This window comes from Macrobrachium nipponense, chromosome 26 (assembly GCF_015104395.2).
Source record: "Macrobrachium nipponense isolate FS-2020 chromosome 26, ASM1510439v2, whole genome shotgun sequence".
NCBI classification, from domain to species: domain Eukaryota; kingdom Metazoa; phylum Arthropoda; class Malacostraca; order Decapoda; family Palaemonidae; genus Macrobrachium; species Macrobrachium nipponense.
Window position 1 is genome coordinate 50,639,741 of NC_087215.1, and position 27,182 is coordinate 50,666,922.

At 38.7% G+C, this 27,182-nt stretch overlaps 5 protein-coding genes across 5 annotated transcripts; 2 read left to right on the forward strand and 3 right to left on the reverse strand.

Annotated features, from left to right (window-relative positions):
* On the reverse strand, positions 1-1,123 carry LOC135199824 (crustacyanin-A2 subunit-like). The gene is made up of 3 exons (XM_064227964.1): positions 956-1,123; positions 439-655; positions 1-315 (listed from the first exon to the last, which is right to left on the reverse strand). Exons 1-3 carry the CDS (start codon positions 1,079-1,081, stop codon positions 83-85), a joined length of 576 nt encoding a protein of 191 aa, XP_064084034.1. The 5' UTR covers positions 1,082-1,123; the 3' UTR covers positions 1-82.
* Positions 1,124-1,753: 630 nt separating this feature from the next.
* Positions 1,754-3,242, forward strand: LOC135199825 (crustacyanin-C1 subunit-like). Its single transcript, XM_064227965.1, has 4 exons — positions 1,754-1,946; positions 2,291-2,375; positions 2,587-2,709; positions 2,869-3,242. The coding sequence occupies exons 1-4, from the start codon at positions 1,803-1,805 to the stop codon at positions 3,114-3,116; spliced, it is 600 nt and encodes a 199-aa protein (XP_064084035.1). The 5' UTR covers positions 1,754-1,802; the 3' UTR covers positions 3,117-3,242.
* Positions 3,243-8,577: 5,335 nt separating this feature from the next.
* LOC135199826 (crustacyanin-C1 subunit-like) lies at positions 8,578-9,539 on the reverse strand. The gene is made up of 3 exons (XM_064227967.1): positions 9,460-9,539; positions 9,055-9,177; positions 8,578-8,895 (listed from the first exon to the last, which is right to left on the reverse strand). The coding sequence occupies exons 2-3, from the start codon at positions 9,095-9,097 to the stop codon at positions 8,648-8,650; spliced, it is 291 nt and encodes a 96-aa protein (XP_064084037.1). The 5' UTR covers positions 9,098-9,177; positions 9,460-9,539; the 3' UTR covers positions 8,578-8,647.
* A 12,032-nt stretch (positions 9,540-21,571) lies between these two features.
* On the reverse strand, positions 21,572-22,726 carry LOC135199677 (crustacyanin-A1 subunit-like). Its single transcript, XM_064227831.1, has 5 exons — positions 22,687-22,726; positions 22,451-22,467; positions 22,233-22,317; positions 21,981-22,106; positions 21,572-21,819 (listed from the first exon to the last, which is right to left on the reverse strand). The coding sequence occupies exons 1-5, from the start codon at positions 22,724-22,726 to the stop codon at positions 21,590-21,592; spliced, it is 498 nt and encodes a 165-aa protein (XP_064083901.1). The 3' UTR covers positions 21,572-21,589.
* A 265-nt stretch (positions 22,727-22,991) lies between these two features.
* On the forward strand, positions 22,992-24,603 carry LOC135199827 (crustacyanin-A2 subunit-like). Its single transcript, XM_064227968.1, has 3 exons — positions 22,992-23,207; positions 23,968-24,184; positions 24,303-24,603. The coding sequence occupies exons 1-3, from the start codon at positions 23,079-23,081 to the stop codon at positions 24,533-24,535; spliced, it is 579 nt and encodes a 192-aa protein (XP_064084038.1). The 5' UTR covers positions 22,992-23,078; the 3' UTR covers positions 24,536-24,603.
* Positions 24,604-27,182: the final 2,579 nt, after the last annotated feature.

Here is a 27,182-nt window from a genome sequence, read left to right on the forward strand (position 1 = left end):
TTTAAAGACGTAGTTTATTAGAAACAAAAGAACAACATTAAGAAAGCCTTATTTACCGATTAAAAAAAGACAGTGGTCTATTTTACGCTCTGTAGACACACTCAGCTGAGTGAGGAACGGTAATGAATTTAGAGAAGTCGATTCCGCTCCTCCTGAAGACCTCGGCGCACTTTGCTGTGGCAGGTCCTCCGTTCTGGGGCGTCCTGGAGAAGACGAAGGCGAACTCGGTCTTGTAGGTGTTCCAGTCGAGGCAGGAGTAGACGCAAGAGTACGTGTCGTAGTCGGTCTCGATGACTTGGTAAGGGTATCCCATCACTGGAAACAAGGAGAGGAAATGTAGGTAAATATATCCACAAAAATTATTCGTTTTTTATAGTTTGAATGGTTAAAAGATATAAAACATAAGATTTTACCAAGCAAATGCAACTATTTTCTCACCTGTTGGGAAATCAATCAACATGTGGCTGGAAGCGAACTCCTTGGTAGGGTAGATTCTGCCTTCCAACTTGAGGTGCTCCTCTTGGGGACTGAAACCAGCTGTAGCTACCTTGAAGCCAAAGTCAGAAGACGAGTAATCGTAGAAAGAGTTGATACATTTTGTGTATGGCTGATAAGCGTTCTCCATGATCTCTGTCTGGTACCAACGACCGTGATACTGGAAAAAAATGAAATTTCGAGTCAACTTTCGGTCCAATCACTACCGACAACTTTTCACCTGTGTCATAGAAATCAAAGGAATACGAATGTTAAGCTTACAAACATTTGCTATTAGGTCATCATATCAGTCAAAGGATTTAAAATCAGCAATATATTATTGTGAATGACGATAGAATAAAGTTAATAATTTACACTTAGTAGAATAAGCATCTTCTTCCTTTCTTTGGCACAAGCAGTGCCACGACCACTTCTTATTGCTTCTGATAATGATGATAATAGACAAACAAAATTCCCTTACCCTTCTTAGATCAAACGAATCTTGGACTTTAACATTGGCACAACTTCCAGGCACCAAGAAATCTGGAAGCGCAGTAGATGCAGCAGATGCCGCTAGACCCAAGACAATGAACGTGATGCTAAGCATCTTGAATCTAGATCAGGTGGAGGTTTTACCGCGAAGCTGAACAGCGTCTGATGCTCCTTATGTTCTGGGACCCGTTTATATACGTATATCCCTGGAAAGACTTCGGGGTGCGTGATGCGCGATGCTCTTCATGTCGAGACCTTTTTTTCTCTCTCTCCCTTTTTATTTTCTTTTTTCTTTTTTTTCTTTTTTGACCGGTTTAATTTCAGCTTGCCTCAGGACCAAGTATCCCGCCCTCCCCCCTTTTTTTTTAAAGATAGACTCTGATATATTTCACAAGTATTTTGCACTGTATTACACCTTTATCCCATGGGTGACATGAGAACGCAAATTGATAATGGAACAAAAGAAAAGAACCGAGAAAAGGTTGATGTTTAAATAAATAAAGAAAAATATCCAGAAGGAATTAGAAATGTTTTTGTCGTTATCCTGCTCCTGAACTAGCTGTCTAAAAGCCCATTTTAATGTTGATGAAAGATATGGATTACGAGTGCAAGTGAATACAGAAACAAAATTACGCCTTATCTCTGTTTAAAAATAAACTTAAAATGTGTCCAGATATCGAAGTAGTGGGCAAGGACAAAAACAATGAACCAGCAACTAAAGAAGAGGCGTCTTACGTAACTTGGGTCCGGTTAGTAGTGGGACAGCGCGCATATATAAGGCGAGGGGTAGGCTATAGCTTCACAAAGGCTCGTACCTCGAACGAACAAAGGTAGCAATGACCCGCTCATCCCTCCTCGTAGCGTTGGTACTTGTTGCTGGAGCCATCGCAGATAAAGTTCCCGACTTCGTCACGAAAGGAAAATGCCCAGCAGTGGATGAACGAACGCTTTGGACAGCACAGAAACCCAACCACTCGAGGGTAAATATTTTCTTTTGTTTCAATTGTCTCTACAGAATTTTTCTCAAGGAGCTCGAGTACTATATCATAGTATATGAGGAAATAAACCATTGGCAAAGACTTCTCCAGATTTATTCATAAAAGTAAAATTCCCGCAAATTTACAATCAGTTTTTCCTCTCTCTTGAGGAATTGTAGGCTTAAGAGAATGCTTCTCTCTTGTTCCGTATCATTTTTCGATTTTCATAAAATCTAAAAAGGTCTCCCCTTGCTTCAGGGGCGAGTCGACACAAATTTAATCTATATGTGTACCTGTTTATTTCATATTCATATCGTTTAGAAATATCCATCTTTATTTGCCCTTAGTTCGGAGGTACGTGGTATCAGTACGCCATAACTGCAAATCCCTACCAGCTATTGGATCAATGCGTCCGTCTCCAGTATGACTTCAGTAAGTAGGAATTTTCAAAAGCGTAGAGTTGCTATTTAATGGCTTTTCTGATACTACCTGTAAAATTTAAGATTAGGTGGCTTACCAACATTCTGAGCGACGATCTCAACGTAGCACTTAGTTTCAAGGCTTCTGTCCCTGTGGCTGTCAAGCAGTTAAAAGTGCGGTGTGCTTATCCTTCGTAACTATGGATCTATTTCAATCTTTCTAGATGGCAGCGGCTTTGACGCAAAGGCCTATGGCATCACCGCCGAAGGAAATACACTGAAGAGACAAGGACAGATCGCCCCTATGCCCCTGGGAGATCCCCACCTCATGGTGGCCTTTGATAACTGTAAGTAAACGTTTGACTGCTGATGAATGACATCAATTCCATAAAGTTTAACTCTCCAAATGACCCTAGTTTCAGCCTGGCTCCTTTGAGAGGCGCTCAAAGAACTAGGGTCAATGAAGGTAACGAGGTTTACTCATTTGTTTGTTTGTCTCTCGGCAGCCTTCCCCGCTCCCCTCGTCATCCTGGACACCGACTACGAAAACTACGCCTGCCTCTACTCCTGCATGGACTACAACTTCGAATACTATTCCGATTTCTCCTTCATCTTCGCCCGCACCCCGACGCCCTCCAGCACATACATCAAGAAATGCGAAACCGCCTTCAGCAACATCGGCCTCGACCTTTCCCGGTTCTTCAAGACTGTCCAGGGACCCCGATGCCCTTATACTGACCTGGCTAGCCTTTAAAGCGTTCAAGGTCTTCGATAAACATTTTCTATTCATCATACTTTCAGCACAAGTTTCATTCTGTCAGTTCTTTTAGAATCAGCCCGTTTTTTTATCCATATTTTTCGTAATAAAAATAAGTTGTTACTCGGTGATTTTTATTTGCTTTGGTCCATTCAGTGTACATAAAAGACGGTTTTAAGGTCTCATCACTAAAATAACACTCCAAAACCCCTCTGCAGTATTTGCACATAAAAATGGCTAGGAAAAACCAAAATCCAGGAAAAATTGTCTTCATTATGCAGATAATTGTAAACTTTATACAATGAACAGCAACATTTGACAGTGAATATTCCGTATTACCTATGTTCATTAAATCCTAGATCGTTTTGACATACGTTGCATCATTTCTTTTGTGAGCAATACCTAGTGAATTACTCGAAACCAAAGGTTTCTTCTGCATTTATCTGCCTTCTGTAGCACCGCACTGGTGCAACGCCTATAATACTATATACGTTTTGAAAGGCAGAATAAAGGATTGCACAGATCAGTCTATATCCTTCTAAAGATCAGGTAGAACGGAGAGACCTGTGCAATTACGCCCCCCAGTGCTATTCGTGAGCTTCCGGAGAGGAATCACAAAACCCCAAGTCATTATCATATTTTCTACATTTCTTTCCTCCACTTGTATCATCAAGGTCATGTAGCTCTCAGCAACAACTATACTCTGTTTTTTTCCATCTGTCCATCCGCCTGTGGTGGTCACGAATGGCAACACTGCGTCCCGTGCTTAAATAGTTACGTTATGTCTATATTTTAGGTTAATAAAAGGATATCTGGGTGTACATTTGCAACTGAAAAGTGTTTTAATAATTTACTGTATGCAAATTACACCGTTATACATTATATATATATATATATATATATATATATATATATATATATATATATATGTGTGTGTGTGTGTGTGTGTGTGTGTGTGTGTGTGTGTGTGTGTGTGTGTGTGTGTGTGATATATATATATATATATATATATATTATATATATATATATATAATATATATATATATATATATATATACACACACACACACACACACACACACACACACATATATATATATATATATATATATATATATATATATATATATATATGATATATATGTGTGTGTGTGATATATATATATATATATATATATATATATATATATATATGTATATATATATATATGTATATATATATATATATATATATATATATAATGTATATTTTGTCTCTGTAATTGGGCGGCTGCTTGGAAATCTCATCTTAATGGAAAATAATATTGCCAAGACCAGGAAGAACATTCTTTATATAACGAGCTTTCGCGGTATAAAACTCATCAGGCTGAAAAATTGACAAGGATGAAAAAAGTTAAGTATATTTTAGTTTTTACAGACCACGGAGCTGATTAATAGCTCTCCCAGCGCTGGCCCGAAGGATTAGGTACTTTTACGTGGCTAGGAACCAATTGGTCACCTAGCAACGGAACCTACAGCTTATTGTAGGATCCGAACCACGCTATATCGAGAAATGAACTTCCATCACCAGAAATAAATTTCTCTGTTTCCGCGTTGGCCGAGCTGGGAACTGAACATCAGACCACCGGATTATCAGCCCAGCTCGAAAACCAATAGGCCAGCGAGGAACTTCACAAGGATGAAAAATCACTAAAATACAATAAAATGAATTGTCTTACTAAAATCTTCAGTAATAACAAAATAAAACGAACAGCAAATACAAACTAAAAAATTAAACACAAAATTGCGAAAAAAACAAAACAAACGCAAAACACATAGAAATAAAAATAAGATGAAATATGAACAAATTACCACGCTCAAAGCAAAATGGCTAACGACCCACTTGTGTAGCTACTATTAAATTACACGATAGCTAGTTGAATACCGGACGAGTTGTTCAATTCCTGTTTCATCCTCTTTATAAACAGCGACTCTGAAATTAAAACGTCCAGTCTATTTAGGCAAAAAGACAGTACTCTAAAATCCAGGTGAGTGAAAGGATGGTTCTGTGGCAAACTGTGTTCCCTTATGGCCAAAAAAGTTGGTTTAGAAAGAGGAAACCTAGTTCTAACAGAAAGACTTCTGTGTTCCAAAATTCTGTATCTGAGCCAAGGGGATTGGATCCCACGCATCGCAGACCACACTGCGAACAGGTAAACAAGTAAACGACACTCGAATTAAGGTCCACAGGAAGAGTAGGCTTTTCCCTCAATAGTGATCTTAGTAAGAGTTAGTAAAAACAAACCTGGAATTAACTTGAGGAAAACTATGCTTAAATATTTCGTGTAACTTTTTTTCGGACCAAGTAGCTACTATGACCAAGGAAAGGCAATTTAATGTACTTTACATCTTTGCTAGCAGTTCTATACACCGGGCTGGGACAGAATTTCTCATCTAGAAAGTTTTTCAGAACTTTGTAAAATACAAATATGGGATAAGCATCTTCAGAAAAATAATTCAGGAGGAAGACCATGTCTTGATGAACCCTTTCAACCCCTTGTATTATCGCAGGTACGTGGATGACACTTTCCTTGTGTTTAAGCAACGTTCACACGTGGATTTATTTTTTGAATATTTTAATTCTCGTCACCCAAATATTTCTTTACTTGTGAGACAGAAGAGGATAAGAAGAGGTCATTTTTAGAGGTTCAGGTACACAGAAATAGAGGCAAATTTGAGACCTCTGTTTATAGGAAAAGTATTTTTACTGGCTTGGGATTGAATTACCTCGGTTTTTCACCAAAGTTGTATAAACTTAATTCATCACGTACCATGATAAATACAGCTTACAATATTTGTTGTGATTTTAATTTATTTCATCAAGGCATTGTCTTCCTCCTGAATTATTATTCTGAAAATGTTTATCCTATATACATATTTTATAAAGTATTGAAATTTAATTTCCTAGACGAGAAATTCTGTCACAGACCGATGAATAGTAAAGATTCAATATTCTTTCCGTTTACTTCGTCTTTTTCCAGTGGACGAACCATTCCCCCACCTTTTGGTGGCGTCATCAGGACTATATTACAAACTGAGATGCAAGGTTTTTATTACTGCATGCGGACATTGGAATTTCTATTGGTCGACGGGTCTCATTCGCTCACTGGCGGTCTGGGCAGCAGCTTGGGTATTCTGGCGTTCTGTAGAACGCATCCTATGCCATGGCTTGCTTTGTTGTCGGCAGTTGTGTCCAAAGGTGCTCTGTCGCTCATGCCTCCCTTCGGATTCCCTCGGATGTCCTGTGCGTTAGATTTTATTCACATGATTGTATCTTGCACGGATAGAATAAGCTTCACCTTATGAAAACTGTTTCATGCTCTTTATACGAGCTTCTAGCACCTTATGTGCCCTCTTAAGTTCTCAAATTCTTCACACTTTTTAGGTATGCTTGTCACAACAATGCCTGAAATCCAAAAAGAAGAATATGAAGAAATTCTGACGTCTGTAGCAGGATTAGAACCCCACCTCTAGAGTATCAAAACGAGGTCGCGTTACTGACCACGGTAACACAACATTGTTCTGATGCTCTTGATGTGGGTTCGAATCGTGCTACGGATATCAGAATTTCTTCACATCCTTGCATTTTGGTTTCAGGCTTTGCGGTGACAAGCACATCCAAAAAGTGTGAAGAATTTGAGTAGTTAAGAGACCACTGTGTACACACACACCTTTATACATACATACATATATATATATGTTATGTATATATATATATATATATATATATATATATATATATATATATATATACATATATATCATATATATATATATATATATATATATATATATATATATGTGTGTGTGTGTGTGTGTGTGTGTGTGTGTGTGTGTGTGTGTATGAGTTATATCATATCACCGTGATTCATGAATAAGCATTAAACTACAAATGCCCTTTGATATCTAATTCGCTCTACCTCGGAATTAATTCATTTTCATATATGTTAACCGGGATTTGTAGGTGAGACTCGGTATCAGCTTATGGCTCTGTTGATAGCCCGTGGGCTAAAGCGTCACTGTACGTCCTGAATTTTTGGTTTCCGTAGTTTGAGTCCATCAACCGACGAATTTCCTATCAACTAAAAAATTCCCCTTAGGTTAACATATATGAAAATATATTAATTCCGAGGAAGAGCTAACTAGATATTAAAGAACATATGCACTAGCTTAATGTTTATATATATAGTATATATATATATATACATATATATATATATTATATATATATATATATATATATATTAGATATTAAAGGACATTTGTAGCTCGATGTATGTATATGAATCACGGTAATGTGATATGACACACACACACACACACACATATGTATATATATATATATATATATATATATATATATATATATATATATATATATATATATATATATATATACATAAGGGAGGATGTTTCTCTGCATATTGAACGCAGGCCTTTTTTTGGATTATACTCACAGCTTCTACTGTTTATAGTATTTAGGGATGAGGTTGCTAATCCAACGGTCTGCACCATGGATGTTCAAGGGAATTAGTTGCCAAATCCTGAGTCAAGACAAAAATTCTTTCGGCAATCAAATCGGGTACAACTAGCTATAAAAATTCAAGTTTAATCTAGTATCCACGTTTTGATGTGCTACTAAAATAACGACGATATTTAAGATTATATTTTATAGCTTTTACGCTAAATTTATTCGCTATTCATTTTTACATCTTATTACCCTTTTTACATTGGTTTTTCTGATTTTGTTTCGTTAATTACATCATTTCATTCAAGTTTCATCTCTTTGCTTTCCATTTTCATTTACACCCCGAAAGGTAGGCAGTTTTTGCTTACTTAATTCATTCTTGGACAGTAATAATTTATTTTACTCATTGTTTTTTCTATATGTTTCTCGTTCTTCCTCTTTTTCTGTGGTCAGAGGTCCGACATACTGGGGGGGACTCCCTTCCCGCCTCTCACAAAGTGTCTTCCTCAACTCTTGACAGCTGCGAGTGTTGTCCGTTTCTCGAGCATTGATTTCTTACATTTTTATTTCTGATGACTGAAATGGCTTCTTCCACCGTCAGAGTTCGCCACTGCACAGATGTTATAAGGGAGGATGTGGAGAGGTACAAATAATGCAATGCATTTGCAGCCCTATGCTACTATACAGTAAGATTGGTCATTGTTTTTTTCCACTGCACAATGGCCAAGTATAGTAACTTTTGTGCTCTGTTAGAATGGAGGTGTTTTCTTCAATTTTTTATTGTCTTTTTGGAACAAATATGGTGGTAAGCTTTTGCATTCTCGTTCGTCCTTTGGAAACCTAAAATTATTTGTTATATACTTACAGGATGAGCAAAATTTAAAAGATCAAATAACGCAACAGTTTTATTGAACAATTGTAACATAAGGTAATTGGACACATGCTCTATGGTTTGCGATAAAATGCAAGACGTGTTTACGATAGGATGAATAGAAAATGATTATCGAAGACCTTGAACGCTTTAAAGGCTAGCCAGATCATTATAAGGGCATCGACGTCCCTGGGCAGTCTTAAGGAACCGAGAGGTGTCGAGGCCGATGTTGCTGAAGGCGGTTTCGCATTTCTTGATGTAGGTGCTGGAGGGCGTCGGGGTGCGGGCGAAGATGAAGGAGAAATCGGAATAGTATTCGAAGTTGTAGTCCATGCAGGAGTAGAGGCAGGCGTAGTTTTCGTAGTCGGTGTCCAGGATGACGAGGGGGGCGGGGAAGGCTGCCGAGAGACAAACAAACAAATGAGTAAACCTCGTTACCTTTATTGACCCTAGTTCTTTGAGCGCCTCTCAAAGGAGCCAGGCTGAAACTAGGGTCATTTGGAGAGTTAAACTTCATGGAATTGATGTCATTCATCAGCAGTCAAACTTTTACTTACAGTTATCAAAGGCCACCATGAGGTGGGGATCTCCCAGGGGCATGGGGGCGATCTGTCCTTGTCTCTTCAGTGTATTTCCTTCGGCGGTGATGCCATAGGCCTTTGCGTCAAAGCCGCTGCCATCTAGAAGGATTGAAATAGATCCATAGTTACGAAGGATAAGCACATCGCACTTTTAACTGGTAAGCCACCTGATCTTAAGTTTTTCAGGTAGTATCAGAAAATACATTTAAAAAAGAGAACTCGAAATGTACGTCCCAGAAAAGGAAAACTTACGTTTGTAAATATGCAAAAGGTTACCCAAACCACAACTAATAGATAATTAATATTAAAAAACCATACGTGTATTTACAATACGAACTGAAATCAAGTAAATCTGGAATGAATTTGCAAATTGCTTCTTACTGAAGTCATACTGCAGACGGACGCACTTATCCAATAGCTGGTAAGGATTTGAAGTGATGGCATACTGATACCATGTCCCTCCGAACGAATAAAAACGATCAGCATTAATGACTATATAAGTCCCAGGTACAATGGCATCATTAAGATGCCTTCATGTTCAGTTATGATTGAACTTCTTTGAATACACGTCTGACACTTGACAAAGAAGATCACATATCCTGATGGCCCTTCTTCGACCGGTAATAAACTCAAAAATGAATTTGACTGAATGTGAGTTTTCGTGCAACAAAGGATGACTCCTGTGAGCATGACATTCTTCGAGAAAAAATGAATAATTCGCAATATTTTGCGAAATAGTTACTTAAGCAAGAAATGAGTAACGAGCAAATTTACCCCATCATTAAATTTAATTGACAGTTATGCTAAAACTGAAGCCATAAGAGAACATGTCTATACCCTTGCATGTTGGGGCTTTTGTTCCGCCCAGAGCTTGCTTTCGTTAACAGAGGGACATTTCCCTTTCGTTACGAAGTCGGGAACTTTGTCTGCGATGGCTCCAGCCAAGAGAAACAGCGCGATGAACAGAGTTGAGGGATTCATTGCCATGCTCGTTCGAGGAGGAGGAGGAGAAGGATGCGCTGTGAGTCATCTGGCCTTCTTATATACACGTCCTGTTACGTAAAATATTTTCTTTAATTGGCTGTTCACTGATGTGCTCCTGCTGCAGGTTTTTTTTCTTTCTTTTTTTTCTTTTAATGCACAACCCGTTTTGTAGTGATGTGTAAACGTTCATAACTTTTTACGAAAGTAACTGAGATCCATTAAGGCATCGGTTGTGAAAACAGGTTTAGAAAAAAAAAATATGTTCCATTTTAGACCATTCGTTGTTAATCTTCTTGTATGTTGTCCTCTGCATTTACGCCCAGTTCGAACTTCTGATTTTTCATTTATCCATCTACGTGACTTGGAGAATCATTCCATAGCTTGGTAACAGCCGGGACAAGGTTAGGGTCCAGGGCAAAACCGCGAACAGAGAGACGGCTGTATCCTTGAAGAGAGAGAGAGAGAGAGGAGAGAGAGAGAGATCCCAAAGCCACGGGACAAAAGCACCACTCTTGACCTGAATAGTATCGTACAGCGTGCATCCCGAGCTTCTCGTAAGAAACGCAGCAATTTTGGGAAGCATATAAACAGTTCCATCGAAAGCAGGAGCATTAGGGGCAGCTCTGAGAGCAAGAGTCCGAGCTGGCTTAACCTAAAACAAGCAGAAGCATAAGAAACGCGGTCAGCCTTTATTCCAGCCTTGTTCTGCTCCTGGAATCGCGATGATGAGCATTGCAGTCATCGCCCTCGGTCTGGTGGCATCCGTTGCTCCTAATAAGCCTCAAGAATTCTTGGTGTCGGAAAACTGCGCAAATGTCAATGTCTAGGAGGACAAGTTTGATCTCAGAAGGGTGAATGGGCTCTTTTTTATCGATTCTAGTATTTGCCACTATTTGCAGCAGCAGTGTTTTGGGACTTGTAGTATTTGTGATAGAGACGATGATAATTTGTCCTTGATGTTTTTTTTTTTAATCTAACAATTTATTATGTAACAACATTCACTCCTCACTATTCGCCATTTTTTACAAAGAATCTACCTTTCATATTCTTTTAGTAACTAATTGGTTTCGGAACCTTAAGGCAGAGATCCTTAGGACTTTTTTTCATAATTAGAGTGCATCGCTAGATTAACATAAAACTAAATTTACCATATATATGTGTGTGTTCATATATATATATATCTATATATATATATACGATATATATATTATATATATATGTGTGTGTGTGTGTGTGTGTTGTGTTATCTGTGTGTATCTATGTATGTAATATATATATATATCTATATATATATATATATATTATATATATATATATATATATATATATATGTAAATAAATTCTTCTGGTTTAAATCTAAGAACTATATCTCAGTGGACTTTCTTCCACCCTTATCAAGCAGTGAATGACAGGAGTTTCATTAGAGAAATATATAGTAGGAGATATGTCCTTAGGGTCTGGATACACGAGCGCTGAAAACGTCGCGTTGCTGACGCTGTCTAACGTTGGGTTTTTGGCCAGGCTACACGAGCGCTATTTTCGAAGCGTTACTGAGTATCAAACAAGAATGTTTAGTTCATTATGGATGAACTTGTGCATAGAAAACATTAGACATGCAAAGGAAATTAGGAGATATTGTTGGGTTCACCCAGCATCATCAGAAAAACAGTACTGGCCAATTTCCCGTTATGTTTGGAAACCACCGAGACAATGGCGACAAGTTTTATCTTTATTGCAGCTATAATCATTCATGTTGGCATTATACAACGCCGGTCTGCTTTCAACTTCACAGATAAATTGGCTGTCTTTCATGGTACTGACGTAGAGTGGCTTCAGAAGAGGAGCATGGGCGGCGCCCGCAGCATATTTTCCAAAGGGGTCAAATCTTCAAACATACATGGATGGTTTCCGGTATAAATCAGACAAACACTTTTGACCCTTTGGGTGGACAACCTAGTTCCCTTTTTCAACCTGGGTCCCTGGGCGCCTGCCACGTAGAGACAAGGGAGCCACTTGCCCTTATATATATATATATATATATATATATATATATATATATATATTAAATATATATATATCTATATATATATGACTGGTATAAATGTTCTGTAACAACAGAGTTCCATCTAATAAAAGGAGCCCATAAAAACACCAAAATAGAAGAAAAAGTACTATATTTCAGAGACTGCTTGTCTCCCTCTTCAGTAGATGAATGAGAAAAGTTCACAGAAAAGGTGGTATTTATACCAAGAGGTCCATCCACAAACAAGCCATTTTAAGTCACCCCCGCTGATAATCTTCCTCTAATCTTCTTAAGGGTTGGTTGAATGAAGACGTGTCGATCGTGTCCGAAATCCATCCTCCTTTGAGATGTTCATTACCTGCCTCTCTTTTATTAAGGCCGATTCCATCATTGACTCTTGTACCGGCAGTTGCTGCTATAAATTACACGTGACAAATTCCAGTTATTCTATGTTCGGTTATGTTCATTTATATGGTTGCTATTACATTTACATACACACACACACACGCATATATATATATATATATATATATATATATATATATATATATATATATATATATATATATATATATATTATATAATATATGTATATGATATATATATTTATATGTATATAATTTTTCAAGGATTTCAGTAGGCGGCAAGTGGCCCCCCATGCCCCTACGTTTGGGCGGCCATGTGGAGGGGCCCAGAGGTCTAGCCTATTTAGAGCCTTCCTAGCAGCTGGGCACCATCAGCTTGTCTTGTGTAGTCACAACAAGGCGTTACTAGCGCGCGCCATTAATGTCGACACAGACGTTAGAAATTCTTAACGCCCACGTAACGCGTCCTAACGCAACGCTAGTAATGCCCGTGCAGTCCAAATTAGTGGTTTTCCATTGGAAAGCATGGGAAGATACCTCACTCTGTAAAAGACAGCGTCAGATTGCGTCAGCAACAAGTCGTTTTTAGCTCTCGTGTATCCAGGACTTTGTGATGCCCTGGAAAACTATAAATAGCAACTGATAAACTCTCTCTCTCTCTCTCTCTCTCTCTCTCTCTCTCTCTCTTAAACACCCTCCACTCTCTCTCACATCCCCTCCCCTTACTCTCTTTCTCTCTCACTCTTTCCCATTCCTGTTAAGATATTTGCATCAGTTACATTGCCCAGCATTTTTAACATTCATATTTCACCACTTTTCTACCTCCCATTCCTATTGAGGCTGAACTTGGACTTAAGGGGCAAGGGAGTTTCTCTATTCACCCGAGCGACCTCACAAACTATGAATTAGATAGTAATATCTGTCATTTTTTACATTTTATTTTTCACCCCTTTCCCACCCTCCATTTATATCAGGGCTAAACTTGGACTTAATAGGCATTGGGAGCGCCACTATTCATCTCAGTGACCTTTTAAACTTTGGATTAGACACTAATATCTGAAGTGTTCAGTTATTGTTATGTTACCATCTTCCCACCTGCAACGTAAAAACACCACACAAACAAACAAACAAGCCACCTTCCCACCCACCCCTTCCTATCCATGCTGAACTTAGACTTAAAGGACATTGGGGTTGTCACTATTCATTTCGGCGACCGTGAAAACTAAATTAGACACAAGAATCTGTCCTTTTAGGTTATCTTTATACATTATCCCCTTCCGACCCCTTCTCACTCCCCCTTCCTATTAGAGTTAAACTTGGACTTCAAGGCTATTAGGAGTGTCACTATTCATCTCAGGAACCGTAAAAGTTATGGATTAGACAGTAATGAGTGTCGTTTTCAGTTATTTTTACATTTCACCCCCTTCTCACCCTTTCTCACCCACCCGTCCTTCGTTTGAGGCCTGAACATAAATTTAAAGGGCTTTGGGAGTGTCACTATTAATGTCAGTGACTTTGAAAACTATGGGAGTGTCACTATTAATGTCAGTGACTTTGAAAACGATGGGTTAGACACTAATATCTGTTGTTTTCAGTTGTTTTTACATGTCTCTCCGTTCCCACCTCTTTTTACAACACTTCCTATTGAGGCTGAACTTGAAGTGCATGAGTGTCACCATTCAACTCAGCGACCTCGAAATCTACAGATTACACACTGATATGTGCCGTTTTCAGTCATTTTCATGTTTCACCCTTTCCCACCCCTTTTTCACAACACCAACCCCCTGTGTGCCAGTGATGTCATACCCCCACAGTATTCTTTTCCAGATGGTAAATCACATGTACACCAAGTTTCATTGAAATTGCTCAATGCATTTTCAAGTGTATGTGGCACAAACACACATAGGCATACATACGTCCATGTATATATATATATATATATATATATATATATATATATATATATATATATATATATGAAATTGTAATAGCCACAGTGCCCTCTTAACTTCTCAAATTCTTTGCTCTTTTTTGTATGCACTCGTCACTACATAGCCTTGAACTCCAACTTCAAAGAAATTTGAAGAAATTATTATGTTCAGTAGCAGGAGGTGATATACCTTACATTTATATTTATTTATGATAGAACAAGAGATATAACTGGCTGTTATTAGTAATATAACAAAGTGCTTGTTTAAAGTACAGCAGTTTTATAAATATGTTGTTATATTGGGTTGGTGATCATTTACCAAAGAGCAGTTAACATTTACCTCTGGCTACGTAAATACTTATCTCACTAGTTGGAGCTCAAGGCTTTGTAGTGACAAGTGATACAAAAAAGAGCAAAGAATTTGAGAAGTTAAGAGGGCACTGTGGCTATTACAATTTCATATATATATATATATATATATATATATCTATATATATATATATATATATATAGATATATATACATGGATGTATGTATGTCTGTATGTGTTTGTGTGTTTGTGCCACATACACTTCAAAATGCATTGAGCAATTTCAATCAAACTTGGTGTACATGTGATTTACCATCTGGCAAAGAATACTGTGGGGTATGACATCACTGGCACCACAGGGGGTTGGTGTTGTGAAAAAGAGGTGGGAAAGGGTGAAACATGAAAATTACTGAAAACGGCACATACCGGTGTGTAATCCGTAGATTTTGAGGTCGCTGAGTTGAATGGTGACACCCCCGATGCACTTCAAATTCAGCCTCGATAGGGAGTGTTGTGAAAAGAGGTGGGAAGGGGTTGACATGTAAAAACATAGAAAGCAAGTAATATAAAAATATAGAAAGTAAGTGATATATTTCAGAGACTGATTTCTCACTCTTCAGGTAGTTCATGAATGAGAAAAGTTACAGAAAAGACAGTATTTATACCAAGAAATCTATCCACAGGTAGGCTGTTTAACTAGGTCACCCCAGTTGATAATTTCTCCTTAATCTTCTTAGGTGTTGGTTGAAGGACGATTTTATCTATGATATCTGAATCCCAGGGGACTTTATAGATGTTCATTGCCTGTCTTTGTTTAACGCTGAGCTCTGTTGGCCATACCCAACTGACCGATTATGCTGTATTAATCTCTGGGGAAGTGATTTTCCCTGCAAAACCAATATAAGATTGGTCACAGTCCAGGCATACGATTTCATATACTCCTGTGTCTTTGGGGATTGGCTTATGTTGAACGTTAATCAGGGATTTGGCTAGGGTATTTGGGTAGGTAAAGGCAAAAGGGTTAGATTTCCTGTGAGTCTTTGTTACCGTCTTAATCCTGTCCAGTTGTGGATTTTTTATTTTGTTGTTGGGTGTCTCTCTGGTGTTGTCTTGAGGGGGTTGGTAGAAAATTACGTTTGCTTTATGAATCGCTTTTGTTTGCTTTATGAATCTCTTTCTCAGTTATATGATCAGAATACCTTAAAGACGACAGGTGCTTATGAAATAGTTCAAATTCGTTTTCCAGGAAATCTGGGGAACAAATTCATAAGGCTCTTCATAATAGGTTGCTGGCTACACCTAGCTTGGTAGAAATGTCATGATAACTAAAGTAGTGAATGTATGAAAGTGAGAGTGTTGGTTTTCTGTATATGGTAAATTTGTACTCTGTCGTGTCTCTAATTATTAAAACATCAAGAAAAAGAATTTTGTTGTCTGTTTCCCATTCAACTTTAAATATGGTGCTGGGCACTAATGCATTTAGTTTTGAAAGGAACTCGTTGATATTGCGCCACCTACTATCCCAAAATGTTAAAATATCACCTACATATCTCATCCACAGCATGTTTTTGGGTTTTATTGTATTTATTACTATAGTTTTAAAGATTCCGTGAACAGATTGGCTAAAACAGGACTTAATGGGCTACCCATGCTACACCCGGATTTTTGCTTATAGAAACCCCCTGAATGAAAATATGTTATTTGATACACATAACTCAACTAACTTTATTATTTTGTCAAGAGCCAGTGGGAAATGATCTGAATAGGGGGCTAATTTTTCCCTCAAAATCTGTAAAACGTCCTTAGTCTTATGGCCTTCCCAAAACTCACAAAGATAATCTTCCATTTAGACCCATCATCTCATGTGCCAGAGCTTTTCAATAAAAAATTTCTAAATGGTTAGCTGGCCTCCTTTCTCCTTTCCTAACACTTTATCTTACAATCACATTAAACATTCGGAAGATTTTTGTCACAAATTCAGAGAAGCACATACCACTTCACAACATAAAACTTTTAAACCTTGATGTAGATTTCCAATTCAGAAAAGTACCAGTACAGGACGTTCTACAGTTTTTGAGGGAAAAAATAGTCCATATTCAGATCATTTCCCAATAGCCCTTGACAAAACAATAAAGTTAGTTGAATTATGTGTATCTAATAATGTATGTTCATTCGGAGAGTGATTCTGTAACTAAATTCGGGTGTAGCATGGGTAGCCCTTCAAGTCCTGTTTTAACCAATCAATACATGGAATACTCTAAAACTATATAGTAATAAATGCAATAAAACCCAAAAACATGCTGTGGATGAGATATGTAGATGATATTCTAACATTTTGAGATGATAGGTGGGGCAATTTCGACGAATTCCTTTAAAAGTAAATGCATTAGTGGCCAGCATCAAATTTAAACTTGAAAGGGAAATCGACTACAAAATTCCATTTCTTAATGTTTTAATAATTAGAGACACGACAGAATACAAATTTACCATATACAGAAAACCAATAATCTCACTTTCATACATTCACTACTATAGTTATCATATTTCTATCAAGATAGGCATAGCCAGCAACCTATTATGATGAGCATTACGAATTTGTTCCCCAGATTTCCCGGAAAAGGAATTTGAACAAATTCGTAAGCAGCTTTCGTCTTTAAGTTCTTTAAGATATTTTTATATGAAATTTTTTATAAACTTATTGATGTATTTTTAGCTTTTTTTGTAAACTTAATAGGGCGTCAATAACCCAGATGTTGTGGCACCAGTTTTCATAGACGTAATCAATCGTAGTTGCATTAGTAACATGGTGCACCGTTCGACTCTAGACCAGTTCGAGGTCCTCCTCCAACCTTGCTCTAAGCTCCGCCCATCTCCCACCTGTGACACCCCCCCACCCCCGCCCCCCCCGCCCCACCCACCCCGCAGCACCCTCAAAAGCAGAATAAATTATGTTGAGGCTTGGTATGTTACATTTGTGTGTATGTGTGTGTGTGTGTGTGAGTATCAGTGTGCGTGCGTGAGCGTCAGGGTACCAAGGAGCGGGTTAAAAAAAAAAAAAAAAAAAAAAAAAAAAAGTCGCCTTGTTGCCAAGCAAAAGACTTAGAAGCAGCAGACGGGTGAAGATTATGACCCTGCCTTGAAGTCTACAAAAAAATTAGAAGTCTCATAAATGAAACGAGAAACCATGCGAAGAAATAAACGAGAATCTACGACTAGAAATCTTTTAAATAGAAATTTCTTTACCGAGGCGAAAACACTGATTCAAAAAGATGTGAAATTTAAAATCTAAAGGTTTTAATTCGATGACTTTCATACATATGTTGCTTCAGTGCAAAGAAATTTCGTAAAGAAAGAAAGAAAATGACAGAACGAAATCTTTTTTTGGGAGGGTGGGATGGGCACTGGTAGCCGTTGAGTAGAATTACGTTATTCAGCCATGGAACTTTCTCTCTCTCTCTCTCTCTCTCTCTCTCTCTCTCTCTCTCTCTCGATATTATGAATTATTTTAGTGCTGTCAAAATTTACGGAAATATTGATTGCTTTGCAGCTGTAGTTTACAGCCGAAATTTAAAATAAGTTTGTATTTTATCAAACATGATCTGCAGTTTTAGACGGTAACAAAACCTTAACAGCTTCCTTTATCAATTCATCAAACATCTTGAGGATCAGACTAGATTTAGAACTGTTTTCATTTTTATTTGATAACATATGTTGATTTCAGCTCATTAAAAGGTGAAGGTTCAAATCCCTCAATCGTAGTGCTTATCTTAGTCAAAATTAAAGCGTTTGGAATTCAAGACTACGGAGACCATAAAGCGCGACATGCGATATTCTCAGAGATGTCCAGTTGAATGCTCTTACCAGTGTGCTCTCCTATAATGCCGCTTTGCCACTCGTTTTTGCCTTCTTGAGGCTTGCTTAAGCATATTTACAGGAAAGCCTTTCACTATACCTGTATCATCTTTTATGCACAATGCTTCCAGCATCAGTACATGTACAAATCCGACAGTTCCTCTGAACTTTCTTCAAGTTGCCAGTGAGACGGAAAGAAGTCAAGCTGAGAATAAAATTAAGGGCTTTAAAACTTGCATACAAAACAGGTCCTTAAATGCCATTTCAAGGCACTAATCTGAAAGCATATCAAACCGCTTATCACAACCCCCACTGTAATCCTATAATCCACTGACTGTATAGTGTTCACCGTAAATTAAGTGTACAAATGCATTTCGGCAAAACACGTCCCTTGCTATTTATCATCAGATGCTAGGCGACCAGTTACCTATTCAGCAGTGGTCAGATCGTCACGTTCCATCTCACTCCAGTTGGAAACTGTAAAAAGTTTAGTTTCTTCTTCTTCTTCTTCTTTAATTAATGTTACTGTCTTTTCAGTGCTTATTGCAACGGCGCAATATTTTGTTTTTGTGTGTCCTCCGTACATTACGTTAAGTCAATTTCTCCAATACACTTTATTTACTTTGGAATTAGGACATTTCGCCGCAGGTCTATTTAGCCGCAGAACAGTCTCGCCGCAGATATACCCATCAATTTCATATCTCAGCTGTATCTCTTTCGACCTTAGATGCCGAAGCAGCATGCGTATGGTCTTTAACCTTCTTCACACTTTCATGATTTATAACGTGAATCAAGCTTTGCATACGTATCTCCTCTCACATCTCCAAAACGACTTTCTCTTAACAGCATCATATCGATCAAATACGTGTATATGGCCGTCGTGTGAGAACGTTCCATTTCCACGTACAGATAAAATGGGCTTTGATATTTTTCTTATTTTTTTATTTTTTTTTACTTTTGAACTTCTAGGAGAAGAACCAAATACCAACCTCCTGGGAAACGAACTAAAAAGAAACGAAGTTAAGGGAACAGATAAAAATGACATGAAAATCCTTTATAAATATCAAACTGCCAATAAATACCAATTCAACTATGTTTTTTTTCTGTGGTACCGCTAATTACTGGAAACAACTCTTGTAACGATTTTGCCACGTGATAAGCTCATCTGAGGTCGAGAATGTCCTGCGGCTAAATTAGACCCAGGACCCACTTGTGGCGAAATGGCCGCGGCGAAATGTCCCATTCCGATTTACTTTCCACTCCTGGACAATTTTAGCTTCCTTTCCATCCTTCATTTAAACATTCTTATATTATCATATCAAATTTTTCTCTCTCCCCAAAATTGGAATTCCTTTTCACACCATGGAATTTTTCCGTTACCAGAGACTATTTTTACACATTTTGTCATTTTTTGAGTGTCAAACTGTATTCCTGCTCCACCTAACATTGTGCCATTACTATCTTGATTAATTTTCTTTTTCTTGGTATTCTTTAAGCATTAGACCTGATGGTCTGAATCTCCTTGACATTTCAACATGTCCATAATGATTCACTTTGCATTTGTTGACATTTGCCTTTAACTATATTAGCTTCACTTTTCCTCGAAAAATCGAACTCATTCTCCTACAGTAAAACCTCATTTCCTTCTCTCTTTTTGAGATGCTACTACTATCAAGCCTGATTTGCATCCCTACCCTTGGCGTTTTCATGAAAATCATTAAAACTTCCTTCCCCCTATGAAATGTTAGTCATATTGATCTGTTTCCACCATTCATGTTTGCGCGCAATCAGATCTATTTTTCTTCCCCACGGTTGAAACTCTTCCACCATGACAATTTTAAGCTGCCGAACTTAATTTCCAACCAACACTAAGACTACCTACCAGTTTCCCTCTACCATTCATAGAGTTGACTCAGCGATCCTTTCATGCATTACAATCTGAACTTTCAGGGACACTCTCAATCTTTTCTTAGACTTTTAATTATATCCTTCACCTGTTTTGTGACCTTGCCGCCAGTAAACCGATTCCTTTCCATTTAACATTTCTCTGCCTTTTTCACTTTTATAGATTTCGCTACCAAACTTATTTTGTTCCCACATGATGGCTCCCGTTGGTTGGTATTAAATACTGGACCTGGGCACTCACTCACCGACAGGTGTGTCACGACTTCGCTATGCTTGCTCGTGTTTCAAATACTCTTCCCTAATCCCTATACTTTAAGCAGTCCTTGCAGCCCCAACGAAGCAGTTCATGGAGGTTTTCAGCTCCCCGTGCACTCCTACCGCCCTTGGCCTTGTCTTATTAACCTTCATAAAATGAAGTCCAAATAAAACCTCCCTCTTTTCTCTCTTGCTTCTACCAATTTGTTATATGGGATGCCAGATAATTTGCAACAAATCCATCAGTTTTCATTCAACTAAGTAATAATAAAGGGTTCATCAACTCTTTTTCGGCATCAATCTAACAAGACTCCAATTTCATTCGTTCTCGTCACTACAGACCAAGCTGGCATTTTCTTTCGGTATTTTCCAGCTGACACAGAAAGTAAATATAAGCTGGGTGATTTGAATGTAAAGATAGAAGAGAGAAAACAGATGATCTAGTAGAAAGATAGTAGTGTTGTAATGAATGAGAACAGGAAGCATATTATGATTGCTGAATGGGTCAACCAAATAAAACATTGTCAGCTTTCTTATGGAACTTTACATTGACATAGTTATGAGAGTCATAACTAAAGAAATAAAGACTACAGGGTAAAGCGAAACTTATGTGGGAAATGGTATGTATTCAAGAACCATTTATTTTATCACTTAGTACTTAAATGGAACTAGTTAAGAATACAAGGCTGAAAGTGGGACAAGGCAAGTTTACAGAGTAAATGCGATGAAAATCGAGATTCTTGCTTGCAGAGGGTGATAAGTCGTTCCGAAGAGGGTACACAATGAAACAAATAGGTCAAGTGTTTATACATCTACTCAGCCATAATAAGAGATTGGTAGAAGGAGCAATTTAGTAAAATATGGCGGCTATCACATGACGTTCCAGTCTAGTAATCGCATTGGGACCCCTGCACCGTCTTTTGGAACCGGCTGGTGTCCAGTCCGATGTCCCTGAAAGCGGCCTGGCACTTGCTGACGTATCCGTCATCAAGTTCTGGCGTCCGGGAGAAGATGAAGGCGAAGTCCGAGAAGTAACTGGAGGAGTAGTCCATGCAGGAGTAGAGACAAGCGTAGTTCTCGTAGTCAGTGTCGAGGATCACCAAAGGAGCGGCGAATGCTGTAAAGAAATAATACAATAACAAACACATATGAGGAAACGGTGAATTCAGCATGCTCCTAATAAGAAAAATGACTTTAATAAATGAAAGGACAAAATTTATAGCCTTATATAAATATATTGGATAGCAATAGCGAATGCTACAAAATTCCAGTACTTACAATGGCCCTCGAAGTCGACCATGAAGTGAGGATCCCCGAGGGGCATTGGGTAGATCTCTCCTTGTCTCTCCTGCTTCTCTCCGCTGTAGTTCACGCCTGAAGTGCTGACTTTGTATCCCTCTCCGTCTAATACAGACAACGAGAGACAAAGGTTAAGTAATGGACTTCTTTCTATAAAAATGTTATTCATAAGCAACATTTCATTTATCCAGCCTTAGACTGCAAGAGAGGGAGAAGAATCTAATTACTTACCAAAATTGTATTCTATGCGGACACATTTTTCCAGGGGTTGATATTCGTTCTTTGTTAGAGAATGCTGGAACCAGACTCCTCCGAACTGGAATGATTTAATATTTGTTAGTCTTCCCTGAAAAGTATGAAGTAATAATATAGCAAATTTATCTCATAATTATAATTAAGTACTTAATAATACATGTTCAATTACAAAAAAATATGACTTATTGCAGTACCTCAGAGTGTTTAGAATCTGCTCCTTCCACAGTTTGATTTCATCTACAGCAGGACATTTTCCTTCAACGACGAAGTCGGGGATTTTGTCTGCGGCCACAGACACCACAGCCACAGAAAGAGCCACAAGGAACGACTTCATTTTGTCAGCGAAAGAAAAGAGTTTGATGGGAATGGCATCGACCGCCTCCTTTTATATCGACGAGGAAGAACTTTTTATGTAGTCATGGCCGCCTACAGACATAACGTAGATGTATTAAAGGTCGTAATGCGTCCATGAACTTGATGTTTTGCAAGTGACGTCGAAGGGAACATTGGAAAATACCATGATCAGTTTCTACTGTAACCTCAGCGATCAGTCTTTTGTACACTATAATCTTCCTATAATAGTCTAATGTTCTACAGTAGTACTTTTGGCAAAGTACTATTGCCTAATTCGCAATTGAATTAAAAGAGACCCTCTCACAAAAAAAAAAAATGTGTAAAATGTTCTTCAAGGAAGGAAACACATCCATAATAGTTTTAATGACACAGCGAAGCAGGTCTAACTTTTTGTGATTGCAGAAAGATATATAAAAATGGAGATTGAGTCCAGGGAGGCAGTTGAGTTGTGGTCGCTCCTCAAGAAAGATGTTGGGTCTCGCAGTGGTTGCCCTCGGTCTCGTGGCCTCTGTCACTTGTGATGGAGGGCTGCCTGACTTTCTGCTTGCAGGCAGCTGTCCTGATGTGTCCCTCCAGTCGAACTTCGATGTTCGCAAGGTGAGAAATTACCTGCTACAAATCATTTCCTCACTAATTCCTTCCGATCTTTTGGGGAAAATAATATCAACTTTCCTTTTGAAAGTATTAATAGAATTAATAACATAAAACTAGAGTATTTTGAAGATCTCTTGCTTAGGGAATTCTTAAAGAGCGCCACATGGGAGCATGAGTATAATTGATGTCTTTTAATATATTAATTTATGTTTAAGCTTGATTATTTGCTCAGAAATATTGAGTTGTGTGGCAGGAGAATCATGTAAACTAACATCTATGAAGCTTATTCAACAGTTAATTAAAAACTTTCTCACAGCCAGATCAATTATTACTCGATAATTCAGTTCAGGAAAGTATATTACAGTCATTCCTAAACTAGGATGAGGAACGCTGAAGTAAGTACCTACTGAAAAAGATCCAATTAAATAACCATTTTTCCTGCCATTTAAAAGGATTCACAATCGTTATTTTATCTCTTGTAAATAATGAAACAACTCCAGCAGGAAATTAACGGAACTTGACTCAATGAGATATGGTTCTGAAGTGCAGATCAACTGATCTATTAGCTTGTAATTACACTGACTCTACTAAACTTTTAAACCTCGTAGAATTAAATTGTGATTAACATATATAGAACTGAGCCACAAAAATACTTCAAATTATCCTTTCCGCTCTCAATAAATCCTTTGTAGCTACTTAATATGAAGAAAACGCAAAGCACGAACATTTCAAAATTCAAAAATCTCACAGCAAGGATTCTCAGTACTCAGGTCGCTGGTTCATGACGGAGATCATCGAGAACCCTTACATGCCAATGAAGAAATGCATCAGTTCCAATTACGACCTCGACGAAAGGCAAGACGGTTTTGAAGTGACCACTTCAGGATTGGACGCCAATGACGAACACGAATCCCTCCAGGGAAAGATCTACCACACAACCAGATTCCCCAAGGGCCACTTGCACCTCGATTTCCCTGGTGGTAAGTTCCTCCTTGTTTTCAACAAGTAAAATGAAAATGGAATATCAAAATTCTTCTCATGCTATAAAAGTAACTTGAATTGAATCAAGATTAAAGTTAATATTCCTTGGCCTTACAGTTATTGGCAGCCCTTACAAAGTGATTGAGACCGACTACGAAAACTACTCTTGCGTGTATTCCTGCATCGACTGGAGTGGATACAAGACCGAGTTCGGCTTCGTCTTCTCCAGGACACCCGAGAACGAAGGAGATGCTACTGAGAAATGCGCCGAAGTCTTTGAGAAGAATGGCGTTAACTTCGATAACTTTGTCACTGTTCCTCATTCTTCAGACTGTGATTATGAATCATAGATTAAATCCACTATCATTTGAATGTTTAAATTCTAAATTCATGTCTTACTGCTTTCTTTATTTCATTTTTTTTTGTGTACCTATCCAAGGTGACTCTAATAATAAAATCTCTCTGAAAATCCTTTATCATTTCTTGCCTTTCCCTGCATTTTCGTAATAAGGTGGAAATACGGTTTATGAAGTTTCAGTGCCGTTGAAAATTTTCTCTATAGAGCAATGTTGGTAGCTGTTACGAGGCGTTTTGTGAATTTGATTAGTAATATTTTGTTGTCATTTATCCACATTAGCATTTGCTCTCCTATCTTGCAATTTTAATTTCTTTGAAAGTATACAATACAAAGAAGCTTAAAGACTACCTCGGGTATCAGCGAGGATTAATGATTAAAGCATCCAAGAAATTGTAGAATAGAATGTTTTTGACATGAAGTAGCAATAATCTAGTCCATTTTTTTATTCTAGATTACGTTTATGTGTCTTAACCTTTACGAAAACCCTTAAACTGGATTCTTATTTTGTAACCTTTCCAATCCATCAAGAAAATCTGGAATACCTAGAAATTTACAATTTTATACATTCAACTCCCCTGGCAGATATATACTTAGCTATAGACTCCGTCGTCCCCGACAGAAATTCGAATTTCGCGGCACACGCTACAGGTAGGTCAGGTGATCTACCGCCACTGCTGCTGGGTGGCAGAACTTGGAACCATCCCATTTTCTAAAACAGATTTGCTCTGTCGAGGGTAGCCATAACATCGTTGTTGTTACCTCCTGACTTGGATTTCGTTTTTCATCGCCGTTGATCTTCTGGACTGTCTTTTTGGTGACGTATTTGGATCTGTGGTTTGGCATACGCTTTTGTGGAACGTTTTTTGGATTTTGGCTTTGGATTTTGCTCAAAAATGTCTGATTCTAGCTGCGAAGTTAGAAGATATATGAATGAGGGTTGTTTGGTGAGGCTACCGAAAGTGTCGTTAGATCCTCACAAGGTATGCAAGAAGTGTAGGGGATATGAATGCACGAGAAATAACACGTGTGATGAATGTGTGAATATGGATGAGGAAGGATGGAAGAAACTAGATTCCTACTTAAGGAAACTAGAGAGAGATAGGGTTAGAAAGGCTGTCTCTAGAAGTATGAGTAGATCACGCTCTAACGAGCCAGTTAGTATAACTAACCCCCAAGTAATTGCTTCCTCACATGCAGTATCAACCTCTCCCGTAGCAGATGTTGCAAGTTCTGCTACGGAGATTGCAAATCTGAAGACCGCATTAAGAAGGATGGAGCTTGAAATGCAAGCTCTTAAAGGTAAGAATGTGGAAAGTGACATAAGTGTCCCCAGTGTAGTGGAGGGTGCGTCTGATCTGGCCTATGTCTCGCTCCCAGACCTAGACCTCTTCCAAGCTCCCAGGCCCAGAGGAGAAGGAATGTCGACAGTCGTACGGAGGTTACGGAGAATCCCACCGGTCAGGCGTCCCCTCGGCAGAATCTGTAGCGTCCCAGGACTGCCAAGGATCGCCATTGGAAAGGTATCCTGAAAGAGTGCTTTTCGTCATCGATTCGTCTCCTCGAAGAAGTGGATGGACTTCCGACGAATTGTCGCGTCCGATCAAGAGGAGTTGGAAAGCTCCGACGTTGGACTCGAGCCCGGAACGTTTTCCGGACGATTCTCCCTGTGAGAGGAAAAGAGCCAAAAGGACAATATCTCGATCTCCTACACCTTCCAGAGCGCATTCTCCTATTCATGACAAAGAGAAGGAAGAAACAGCGACGGACATCCTACGTAAAATGCAGGAGCAGATTTCCTCTTTAGTAGGAGTATTGAGAAAAGACCTCCCGAGGAAAAAGGACGTTTTTCTTCCGGTTAAGAGATCTCGTCCGAAGGGCGTTCCGGACTCCAGACTTATCTCCTCTACCCCTCGTACGAGTACAGAGAGGAATAAAGAAAGAAGGATGAAAACTCATAGAATTGAGACGCAACATACGGACAATGACGAAGAGTGTCCGAGTCGGACAGAACCACCCAGGCGCTCGGCGCCAGAATTGGACTACTCGGACGGGAAAAAGTGTCCTACGCGGACGGCGCCAACCAAGACACCATTCGCCAGAAGCGACAGCCCGGACAGGCAGATATGTCCTATGCGGACAACTATGTTCAAGCGATGCCTGCCTACCGCGGACAGCCGTGGCAAGGCGGACAGCCTGGATAGGAAAAAACGTCGTGCGCAGGCAACTCCGTCCGGGCGCCAGGAGCCAGAAGCGGACAAGACGTACAGGCAGAAGTGTCGTACTGGAATGACACCAGCCAAGCGCCAAGTTTCATATGTCGACAGCTCGGACAGACGACACAGTCCGAGACGGACAGATACGTCCAAGCGCATTGAAAGATTTTTCAAAAGAACAATACGGAGAAATCAACCAGGAAGCGTCTCTTTATGATTTGGACCAGGAACGGATTTCTCTGGAAAGAGACGAAAGACGTCGCACAGGCGGCCGTCGTCCTGTTCACGATATGTTCCTTTTTCTGTAAGAAAATCTGCCGCAAGCACAGCTGTCTCCTGAGAAGAATGCAAAATGTCGCACAGGCGGCCGTCATTCTTGTCAGGAGGGCTTAGATGATTATCGGGTTTTTTCTCAGGATCGGCATT